The 12,390-nt window shown below is 31.8% G+C and overlaps 1 protein-coding gene across 1 annotated transcript; it reads left to right on the top strand.

The window, feature by feature from the left end:
- Positions 1–11,196: 11,196 nt before the first annotated feature.
- Positions 11,197–12,123, top strand: LOC107893019 (protein PHLOEM PROTEIN 2-LIKE A9). The gene is made up of 3 exons (XM_041101651.1): positions 11,197–11,353; positions 11,452–11,558; positions 11,631–12,123. The coding sequence occupies exons 1-3, from the start codon at positions 11,303–11,305 to the stop codon at positions 12,010–12,012; spliced, it is 540 nt and encodes a 179-aa protein (XP_040957585.1). The 5' UTR covers positions 11,197–11,302; the 3' UTR covers positions 12,013–12,123.
- The last annotated feature ends 267 nt before the right edge of the window (positions 12,124–12,390 follow it).

The following is a 12,390-nucleotide window of genomic DNA, read 5'->3' as shown; positions in this document are numbered from 1 at the left end:
ATACACGCCTTGGAGCCTTTTTATATTTCTTCGTTTTCTGTTCGAGTTGTTGTTCGTGTTCTATTCGTATTGGAAGACATCAATAATGAAATTATTTTTTTTCAAAAGTTTCCAAAAATAAATAATTTCAAACAAATTGATAATTTTTTAATGATTTCTGTGGCAATTATCTATAAACAATATATACAAAAGAAAGGTCCAAACCACCTTCCTTCTATTCACACATGGCTTTTTATAGTGTATTTTTAACCTTATAGATTAGTGGTTAAATTTTAAATTTGATTTTTTTATATTTTTTATAATATTATTCATTAGTCCAAGTAGTTAATATTGTTAACCTTTTTTTATTACAATATTATGTGATTATAGATAATTTGAATGTCTTAAGAGTCCTAAAGACTGACGAGTGACATTTCAATTTTGGCTCCTATACTATGCTGAAACTTAAGATTTAATATATATATGCTTTAATTTTATATGTAATTTGCTTCCTCTACTTTATATTATCATTGGTTAGTCTAAATAGTTAATATTGTTAATTATTTCAATCAAATGTTTACGTCATTTTTTCTTAAGAAAGCTGCAACAACAAAAATTATTTTATCATGACGAGTTTAAATGAGTGTTTTTAAGAAAAAAAATTCTAATCAATATTCTTAACACCATTTTTATTATTGCATGACTATCGAGTGAATGCAATTTTTTTTTTAATTTCGAATTGTCACTTTAGTAAATTTAATAGAAGAATTTTAATAGTGATAACAACTAAACCTAAATTTATAAATTAAAAATAGAGGAATTAAATTCCTGAAAAATAAATTAGGGACTAGATTCTAAATTTACAAAATGTATAGAGACTTAGAGCATATTTTAACATTCAAAATTTTACTCTTTAATTTGACACAAATAAATCTATACTAGCTTATATAAAAGAAATATGCAAAGGCCTTTGTAACACTCTCATCCATCTAGACATGTAGTAAGAATGAAAGATGCTACTGGAACATATCCAAAAAAAAAAAAACCTCAAAGTTGCTTAAAATAAAATAAAAAAATTAAAGGTATAGATACCATAGGAGGTGTTAAAGACTCAAAGTGGACAAAACAGTACAGCAAAAATAAAGTGGTGCAAAATACTGAAACAGCACACGAAGTCGCAACGTAGAACAATTGACGTCATGGCGTGAACTGCCAATGAGGCGAGATCGCTACGTCACCTTATGAGCAACTAAAAAATACTCCAAATTATCCTCGAATACTCAACCAAACATTACATTGGAAAAGATATTGAAAACACATTAAGCCTTCATGGTTTCATTCAAAACAAATTTAATCCTTCATAATCACTTCCCACTTTGTTTCCACATAACTCATGACATTATAAAACTGCATTCAAACTTACAAACTTATTAAGTAAATTCTTTTAACTAAATATTTTAGTAAAATTATTTTTTTTATAAATGTGATAAATTTTATAAATAGTAAAAAATATTTAAAATGGAAAATTTGATATTATAATATACAACACAAACTATATTAATCATTTTTTAAAAATTCTTATTTTTATATATTATTAGCTTCTAATGTCATGTATGGTGCACGTGATTTTACACATTTAATTTTTATTTATTTTTTAAATAATATATTTTTAATTACTGTAATTAGTTTCTCTAATTTGTTATTCAAATTTTTGAATATAATTAAAGCACTTTTTACCATAATAAATATCAATCAATTTGATAATTCAAATATAATGCTAATAAAAAACTATAAATCATTATTAAAACGTTTATTTTTCTTTTCACTCTTTAATAATAGTATTATTAATCATGTAAAATTATTATTCATAAAATTATATATATGAAATATAAAGTTAGTTAATATATAAACAATTAAAATTTTCTATTTAAAACTAAAATAAATTTTTTTTTACTTTTACTTTTGGTTAATAAGAATTTAATAATTTAATATAAACTAATTTAATAAAAAATTTTAAGTTTTATTTTTTTATTATATAACTTCTTTTAATAAAATATGAATTCTCATTTATAAGTAATATCAAGTAAATTTATTTAATCTAATATCTTAATAAAACAATTTTGTTATAAATCATTTAAAAAAATTAAAAAAATTAAAATGATAAATTGGGTAATATAATCAACAATAAAAATCATATTTATTTTTACAGTTAATTTTTACATATATATGTTGAAAAAGAAAACATGTGAGAAAGTAGGATGAAAATTTTAAAATTTATCGATCTATGTTGTTTTTGGAGAGAGAAGAAAATGCATCCTACAGGGTTCTACAATGTGCGTTTTCCTTAGTATTCCGTTTGATGTACCAGGATGATTAGGTTATTTATAATTTTCCCAAATTGTATAATTTGTTTTATGTCTTAAATATACACTTATTTACAATATACAAAACAATTATATTAAATTGGTTTGCTTTATAACATATCATATTGTGAGTTTAAAATTTATAATTATTTATGTTACTTTTTCATTTAAGTTTTTTTTCCATCGATTTGTTAAGTACAATATTTTGACAAAGCAAAGAATTGCTCAGAAGCTTCCCAATTTCAGATTAAAACTTTGGCTTGCGTATTGTAATATATCTTACTTAAAAAAGTAATAATGACTTACACTTTATAGAAAAAATTAATGAATAAACGATTAAGTTAGTGTTTGAATTAGCTATTCTCCTTGATGCTCCCAGGTTGTATGGACATGTTGGCATCGTATGCTCTGGGTTCCTACAGTATGTGCATAACTTCAGTGTGTCTCGCTGCTCCCAAATATCCATATTTCCTTGTATCCGAGTTGAGTTTGGTCGACCTTTCGGCTTGCGCCGCGAGTTCTTATCTGGTACCAACTTGAAAGGAATGTGCGAGGTAGGCGACCACATGCTTTCATCCGGGATAAGTGGGAATTCAGATTTTCAAACATTATACGCGCGTTTAAGTCTATAAACTTTGTCAATGTAGGTCATCCAATCTATACATTCCGAGGCACATAACGAATTGCATTTGCGCATGAATAATGAAGTGCTTGAAATCTCTTACAATCGCAAGTCATTTGTCTGAGGTTTATGTGGTATGCTCCACTGATAACTCCATGGTCGGGTCTATGGGGCTGCTTAACCCGGAATACTAGATTTAGTTGCGAGTGACATACTAAAGTCATTGAGTTGGCGATTTCTAAATTTTCCCCAATATCGTTCAGCACTGACTTGTACCAAATGTGCCCGCCCTTTAGCTGTCCCGCTTATGTCTTGGCCCGTTTTGGAAACAAGGCTGCTAATCGAAAATATGTTTCTTTGACCACTGAGGTTACCAGCAAATGACATGTCCCCTTCCATACGGAATTAATACATTCTGCTAGGTTTGAGGTCATGTGCCCGTATCTTATTTTTCTGTCATGCGTCTGCATCCGCTACTCCTTCGATATCCCATTGAGGTACCACACACCCAGTTGGTTACAGCTCGTAGTCTCTCCAACATTTCATGGAATCGATGTTGGACGAGCTCGTACCCTAACAATGATAATCAACAATGCATTTAAGAAAAACGACCCAAAATGTATATGTTAAACTATTTTATAGGAAACCAATTCTATGCACAACGTGTTAGAAAAAAACAAATTTGGAAAACGTAGTGAAAAATAAATTTAGGGAAAACAAGAGTTTTAAATTTGTTTTCCAAAACAAGATCTTCATTGTGATATCTAAAGTAATAAACACTTAATCAAAATTGTACCTTTTCGATTTCAAAATTGTACCTTTTCGATTCGTCTAGGATGAGCGCTTCGACTAAGTAGTCTTCTCCACTATCCTCAAGCTCACGTCTAAGAAGTGTGAGCTCGCTTCAAATTAGAAAATTTTTCACAAAAATTACATGTGAGGTAATTTTTTAATTTATATAAACTTTTGGGTCAAGTTGTAAATTAGAAAATATCTCTTGAAATTTCTGAAATAATCTCTTCAGAGAATTTTCTCTCTACAACTTTCTCTTGAATATAAGTATGTGTCAAATAATGACGTAATACTCTTTTTATTTAGAAAGAGTTTAGAGAGTTCAACTATAATTAAAATTAATTACTTTAATATTAAATTTAATCTAATATTTATCTTGATTAATTTAATATTAAATCTTATTAAAATAGTAGAATGTCTATCTACAAGATAAACATTAAATTAAATTTAATATTAAGATAATCACTTTAATGTTAAACTAATAAAATACTATTAAGATAAGTATTAAATTTAATTTAATATTAAACTATTAAAATACTATTATTTTTGGAATAGTTAATCTAAAACCAAATTCTTTTGTAGAGTCTCAGTAGGAATGTAACTCTTCCACTACTCAACCACCGAAAACATACTGTCGTCGGCCACCAAGACGACGCCGTCGCAGTCGCCAGCACCATCGTGTTCAATGATGCAAGTGTGACACCCTTACAGCACCCCAAGTCGGTTCGGCTGCTACTGGTTCGGTTTGGGTCATTAACGACCCAATCGGTCCGGTCTAGCGACCGGTTGGACCATCTGCTCAGCCCTATTCGACCAGTTTTTTATTCTTGGTCTTGGTTTTGGGCTCTCAGACCCAATTTACGATCTCAGGTCCAATTTTCAAGTTCAATTACCCAATGGGCCAATTGTCTAACTTGAAAATTAATTTCCAAAAATATCATATTAATTTTAATTAATTTGATTAATTTATTTTTACTTGATCAAAATTAATTTTTCCAAAAATCACTTAGATTTTCCAAATTAATTTTTCAAGAAAATTCTTTTATCAAATTCTCTAGTTGAATAATTCTCGCGACCACCTAATTTAATTCTACATCGAATAAATCGACTCAATTAAATTATTTTTAAAGTTGTAGAATTTTCTTTTGATTCAAATATAGTCTGATTGAGTTTTTTTTGAGCTAGCGGAGAGACCAATCAGACATATACAATTAGGCTCTAGTAATTGCAATTATGTCTAGAAGCATTGTTTTGATAATTCGCAATTACTTAATCATGGAGTCTACCCACAAGAAGTATAATGATTGAAAACTCTTTATTGTATACTCTTTACGAAAACAATTATCCAACTGTTTTATACAATAACCTCGTCATGTGTGTGTTACCCTCATATGATATCCTTGATTCCTTTGAGTTAAATCTGTTCACTTAATGCAATATTATTTTATCTCATTGTCACCATTGTGTTTTCTTAATTGTTAATATGATCACTATCAACAAATGACTATGATAAATTACTTGTTCGAGAACAAGCAACCCGTGACCACTTTCCATATTTATCAATCCACACAATACCAATGAGAGGATATCATTAACTCTTTAATTGAGATATGAATTCCACCGTTGCTAATAAAACCATGCCATACACAAGTCATGTACCCAACATACTGGTTATGGGCTCAACCATCTTTAGAGCATAAGCCTCCACTTATATCAAAGCACGTGAGTTGCATATGCATGGTCAGTGACTACTTTAGGATTTAGGTAAATCACACCATAAACGTCACAAGTGAATTAATTCATAAGCGGATTCAAAACTAATTCATCTTCGGTCCAGTCCAATGTATCATTCTACCAATGAATATATCTATGTCTCTACCCATAGAGTCAACTGCTCTTATAGCCAAGACTAGCCATCTCCCTAATTGGAATTATAGACGACATAATAATCCTTCTCATTATTTGAATCAAATGCTCATTTCAATTCTTTTATGGGATTATGAGCTTATTTAGATTATCTACTGAAGTAAGTTTTTTTTTCTCGCAATGTAAATGTTCTTACAATACCACTTATCTTCAGTTTGAACTTAGACAATCAATGAGCTAATATTTGTTTGTCACAAATTTTCTATGATTGTCACAATTTTACTATGCATGCAAAATATAAAAGATAGAAATAAAAAAGACATAATAGTGTAATGTGAAATTAACTTTATTTATTTATTCATCATTAAAATAAATAGAAAATAGAAAACAAATACATGTTTACTACAAGATGGGAAAATTTCCTAACACAACATACCCATGTTAATGACATGTTTCCGCTCCACATCCTTATGGTATCGACCCATGTAGTTAGACCTTGTGTGACACAAACAATATCTATGGCGTACACGATCCCATAGGTTTAAACGTCGATCAAATACAGCTTGTATTATGGTGCCATTGTTAGAAATGATACACACATCTGGCTATGACATAATATGTCATCTTAGGTTAGTCAATAAGAAATCTCAGTTATCACTCAATTCTTTCAGAGCTGTTACAAAAGCTATTGGTAGGATTCTTTGGTTACCATCTTGTTCAATTTGGACTAGTGGCTTATAGCACCGGAATGCAGTTACGCATTGCTTGAAAGTCCAGAAAGAATGATGGAAAACTCTTTTTCTAAGAACCAAGCGATCACCGTAATACACAGGCTCTATTTGTAGCTCGATTACGAAACCTGGTACATACCACTCTAATACTTGACACCATTACCACAATTTGTTATACGATTTCTCCCACCCACTGTGCATCTTTTCCAACACCTTTTACTTTTCCAACCATGTTTTGTGGTAGGACACTATGTAACTGAACTTGCTATGGATGTATGCAATCAAAACAATGACTGAAATATTAGGAATCACCTTAACCATAGGTAATATAAAGTTATATATCATATCTGAATACAATTTTGAATGATTGTTTGACATGCTTGTAAAATAATAAATTGGGTCACTATACGCAGTAGAATATCAAAAAAAATGTCAGAGTTCAAGTCGGTGTTGTTAATCATGATACATTCTAGCTACAACACATGTATGTGCCATGGTAAACTTTCTAATAATCCAGAACGACTTCTTCCTCACAGATGCCTGATTTTCCATAGATATATTGTTCCATGCATTGCGCACTTCACCTCATATTTCTCAGATCAAGAGAATTTAATGGTGAAGTTGACATCAAGTTGTATGTTATACAGCTTAATAGTAGCTACAAAAGCATCTTTGAAGTTAGACTCCATCCTAATCTCTAAATGGCTGAAATTTGTTGACCAAGACTCATAGCCTGGTCTTCTATAAGGGAAGTATGAGAATTTTAAATCTCCCTCAACAGTAAGATCAAGAGTTCGCATGTGGGGGTGGGGGTTGGCCCGTGAAACCTGAGTCATCCCATCGAGAAATGTCCGTAGCTTCACCACCAGATCCACCGTATTTTGTTTTAATAGGAACGATATCCTGTATTAAAATTATTGTAATTTTTGCACCGTCAAGCCCTGTCTTCTTTTTTGGGTCGTTATTTGTTTCTTCGTCCTCTTCGCTCTTTTCTCCCTCTTGGTTATCAACCTTGGTTGCAAGTCCAAGGTCAGATGTCCCCTCATCATCGAGGTTGTCGGGAGTAGATCATTCATTCTTGTAAATTCGATGTCAACCCCAAAATCACTTATGTTTGACCCACCCCAGTAACTTGATGGTGTGTCTGTCTGAGTGTTACTAGTGTTGAAAAATGGTGTGACGAAGTTAAAATCAAAGGCACTGAAAAAATTTCTTGCAGGCGTGTCGTAGGCCCGGTGACCAAATACCCCGACTATCCCCCATCCTAGTAATCGAGGGGCAAAATTGATAAATGACTCACCATTGATAATGATTCTAGTGGGTCTTGGTATGAGCTTTATAGAAATTATGTGAATCCACCGCACAACTATGTGGTGAGACTTTCAACTTCTTGATCAGGTGTAAGATTTGGTGGACAATGTGTAACCAAGCTCAGGCCACCTGCATCCTTCTCGACGAAGTCAACATACAACTCTAGTACAACATTGCCATTAGAGTAACGGGATTTGATCAACTGCTCTAGATTGTTGTCCCTATTGATCTAAAAATGGCATATCTAGTGGGTTCCAATGACGAAAGGTATCTACATTTGGGGTTCGAAATTCTTCTCTGGATCTCCACTTTGCATTTAATCCTTGTCGAAGCTCTTTTAATGTTATGGTTCGATTGAATGTCAAATCTTCAGATTATTTTGAAACAAAAACGGGGTCAATTTTGGTCTAAAAAATTTCACTGTTGTAATGGATAAGAGCTCTAACTCGCCTGCTTATCTTTAACCAAATAGTATGTTTTGCATGTTTAAAATCGAGAAAATAGTAGAAAAATATAGTACTCATCATCCAAAACCCTAAAATTAAACGTAAATTAACGAATTATCTTTGCTTCGACATCAACGTAGGAACAAAATTCAAGTTTTCACAACAACGTTGATTACTCATAGTGCCAACTATCCTTCAAATCAACAATCTACTTCAAAGGTTAGTATGGAAAATCAAAGGCTTGTATTGAGTTCTTTCTATATAAATCTTTTGTGTGGGAGAAAACGCTCCCCCGTAGAGGCAGGAACGGGAATTTTTTATCCTAAGTTGTAAAGGCTCAGAAGCAGAAGCAATCGAGTTGGCCAGGAGGTTGAAATGACCAGCGAGAAAATGCTCACTGCAGAATGCATTTCCACCAACATCTTACAGGAAAACGTGTCCTAAGGAAGCATTTTCACTGACATGTTAGATGAAAACGCCTCCTGCAGAAAACGTTTTCTCTCTGACCATTTCAACCTTCTAACCAACTCGATTGTTTCTGCCTCTGAGCCTCTACAACTTGGGATTCCCGAGATAAAAAATAAATAAATTTTTACCCCGTCCCATACCCTATATAAATGCATATTCCTATCCCCCTAAATTGTTTTCTTTTTCTTTTTTTTTCTTGCGTGTTGAAATTTTTGAGTTTAAAGATTTATTTCTCTCACACTATGAGGGAGACATAGTCACAATTTTAAGCTGTGTTTGGGTTCACGGTAATGTCATCGAGCTTGATAACCTACAAATTTTACCTATTGTGTGAGTATGGTGCAATGACCCGAGAAACTGGGATCGCTTTACAACTCGAAGTCCAAGTTGGCGGGGATTGTACCATCTCGGGTTGAAGTGTAACTAGGGCTTCAATGTTACAAAGGTTATGCTGTCAAAGGATGGAGCATAATTGGGGCCCTAGTTGACGATGGTTATGCGAGCACGAAAACCAGTTTCTCCTTATCAAAGGAGCATGCTTTATAAAACCCACACGGAAGTGAGAAGAAGAAAAACGGAGGGGCCTTCTAGTATAATCAAGTAATTTGTATTGTCCATGTCTACCAAAGGTAGTGACCTTGTTAGTAAAGCCTATTACACCCTAATTATGTCACAGGTTATAATAACGGGGTTATCGCCTTTGGTGGATATGGATAAAACGAAATACTTTATTATACTAAAACGCTATTACATTTTTCTTCCTCATACTTTTATTTGGGTTTTATAAAGCATCCTTCTTTGACAAGGAAAAATTGGTTGTCATGCCCGCGTAACCACTGCCAAGTGGGGCCCTATTTTATGCTCTATCATTTGATAGCATAAACCTTGAAGCCATAGTTACACTTCAACAATCACTATCAAGTGGGACCTTGAGTTGCAACGTGATCCGGCTTCCCAGTTGATGGCTCCATACTCAAATGGTAGATGAAATTTGTAAGTCACCCAGCTCCATGACACCACCATAAATTCAAACATTCTTTAAAACAATAACTATGATTATCTCGAACATGGATAAAAATAAATCTACAAATTTTTAATTTCCAATCGCAAGAAAAATACAAATTTTAGAGAAGTGAAGACGCGCCCTGTAGGACGCGTTTTCAAGAGAGAGAATAAAAACACATCCTACAAGACACGTTTTCACTAATGTCTCACTCTAAAAACAACATAAATCAATATTTTTTTTTATAAATTTAGCCTAGTTTCTTAAATGCTTATTTCAGCATATTTATATAAAAACCTATTTTTACATATATTAGAGATATAAAGTTGATTTATTACCAAACCATCGGTTGGTAGAAAAGAAAAGGTGACCGAATATATAGTTATATCAAATATTTTAACTTTATTCTTAAATTTCCTACCCCATATATTGACAAAATTATTCTTATAAGTCGTTGGTGTTGCCGAGAATCAAGTTCTCGAATCCACGTTATTTCACTAATAAAATAAAATAAAATAAAATTTTACGTGTTACCTTTTGTTTAACTTGATAATGGTTTGGATATGGTTTGGGTCGGGCGAATATCAAATTTTAGATCTTGTCTAAAAAATAAATATAAAATTTTATTTTAAATTTAACTAGATTCAATTGTAATATTTTTTTGATTTTTTTATACAAAAATAAATTTAAAAATTATAATAAATTAAATACACTAAAAATATTAAAATAATTGTTCTTCAACAAATTGAAAATATAAAAAAATTCTAGTCATGAGATTCAAGTCAGGGCAGGCCGAGTCGAGCCTGAGCCAAAAAAGTTTTACTTGAGGCCAAACCCGTTTACTAAATAAACCTTATTTTTTTGTCTAAATTCATTTTTCAAGACTATATTTTTGCTAAAACTATCTCATTTTTCGAGTGGATCTTTGGACCTGAGTAGGTGACCCAACCCATTATTAAGTCTACTTTTGTTCAAAATTTTTAAAAATATATATTAAGGCATTAATTTTATTGATAAGGATAATGTTTTGAAATTTCAGTAGGTGAGTTTTTATTTCGATTTATTCTGGTTATTTATTTTCAATTGAATTAATTATTAATTTTAGTGTTTATAATTATTAATGTTAATTAAATATTTTATTTAAATGTAATTTTAAAGTTTCTTTAAAAAATTTTGTGGCTCGAAATTGCGTATGCGAAGATGTTAGTGATAAGTAATTAAAAAAGTTAAAAAGGAAAAAAAAGAATACAAGTGTTGAGTAAATTGGTCAATATTATAAGTAATAATAGTCACTTTGGTGCACTTACATGTGCGATTAGTGTAAGTGATGACGATAAAATTAGATATTATAGTGTGAGATAAAAATTAGTGTAAGTGATGACGATAAAATTAGATATTATAGTGTGAGATAAAAATTAAATTAAATGTATTGCATCACATCTAAATTCCAACTTAATTCAGTTGACATTGATATTATTATCCGTGTGAATTCAAGTGCATCCTCTTATTAAAAATGAAACAATAAAAAAGAAGTTGTGATTCTTTTCGTTTTTCATTAAATAAAAAAAGGTTTGATTCTTTTAGGTTTCCAGCTTGTGTGGGTTCCTTTGAGTGGTCCTATTCATGAATTAAGCAAAAAAAATTCCTTCCACTTTTTCTCATTATATCAAATTAGGGCTCACATTTCATTTCAAAAACATAACAGCCCCTTCATCTTCGCAATGGCTAGAGAGCCTCATCAAAAAGCAAATTATGATTATATGGAAGTACAGGTAATAGCACACGATGACTTTTGAAAAATATTAGCTTGTTGTTTGGTTACCAGGAAAATGATTAAAATCAGTTTGAAAATATGTTGTTTGGTTACCAGGAAAATGATTCAGAGTATATATTTAAACCCAGAGCATTTAACATTGTATGGGGAAATGACAAACGTTGTTGGCGCATGGCTAAGCCTATTGGCTCATCTACGTCAAGGTGCCACTTTTATTTATTGGTATTTTTGGATGGATATTTAACTGATAAGATTTTCCTTTTTCATTATTATAGCAAAAATGAGAAGGAATGTGCAGAGCTGGTTCAGGTGTCGTGGCTGGAAGTAACCGGTGTAACCCCCAAACTTCATGCATCCACATATCAAATCACCTTCCAACTGAGCCTCGAAAAGGGTGCATCTGGTTGGACTGGGGCGCCGGTATTCCTGATGGCTAAGGTGGGGAAGAAAGGCAAGTACAAGTGGAAAAAGCTGGAGGTGGAGAAGCTGACTAGGGACCCCACTGATTTTCCAAGTGTGAGAGACCCATTTGGTGTGGAAATTGCTAATGATCAACCAGACAAAAGGCTTTATTTTGGTTTGTATGAAGTGTGGAGTGGCAGATGGAAGAAAGGCTTGAAAGTTTATAAAGCCACTGTCAAACAAATCAATAAGTGAACCAAATCCAGGCTTTGATTTCATGATGTTTATATATATATATATATATAATGAAGAAGTTGGTGCTTTTTTATTTCTATTAAATAAAGGGGTAGGTAGAAATTATCTAAAGTCTGGCATAATTCCTTTCCTTTTTTTTAACAAGAAATAAAAATTTCAATTACAAGCTAACAATGGTATTTATGTTAGGTAGCATATCTCGTCTGTCTGTCAGTCTATAATTAATCATCAACCTGTGAAGGAGTAGCATTAATATTTTCAAGTCAATAGGAGTACCTTTCATAAAACCAGCTAAAATATCATGAGTCGAATTCACCTCTCTTGATACTTGTTTAAAGAGAATTCTTCATTCGCGTTGGCAAAATTCTTGGATTCGCA

This window comes from Gossypium hirsutum, chromosome D09, assembly GCF_007990345.1.
Source record: "Gossypium hirsutum isolate 1008001.06 chromosome D09, Gossypium_hirsutum_v2.1, whole genome shotgun sequence".
Lineage (NCBI taxonomy): Eukaryota > Viridiplantae > Streptophyta > Magnoliopsida > Malvales > Malvaceae > Gossypium > Gossypium hirsutum.
This window is presented reverse-complemented; position numbering and strand designations above follow the sequence as displayed.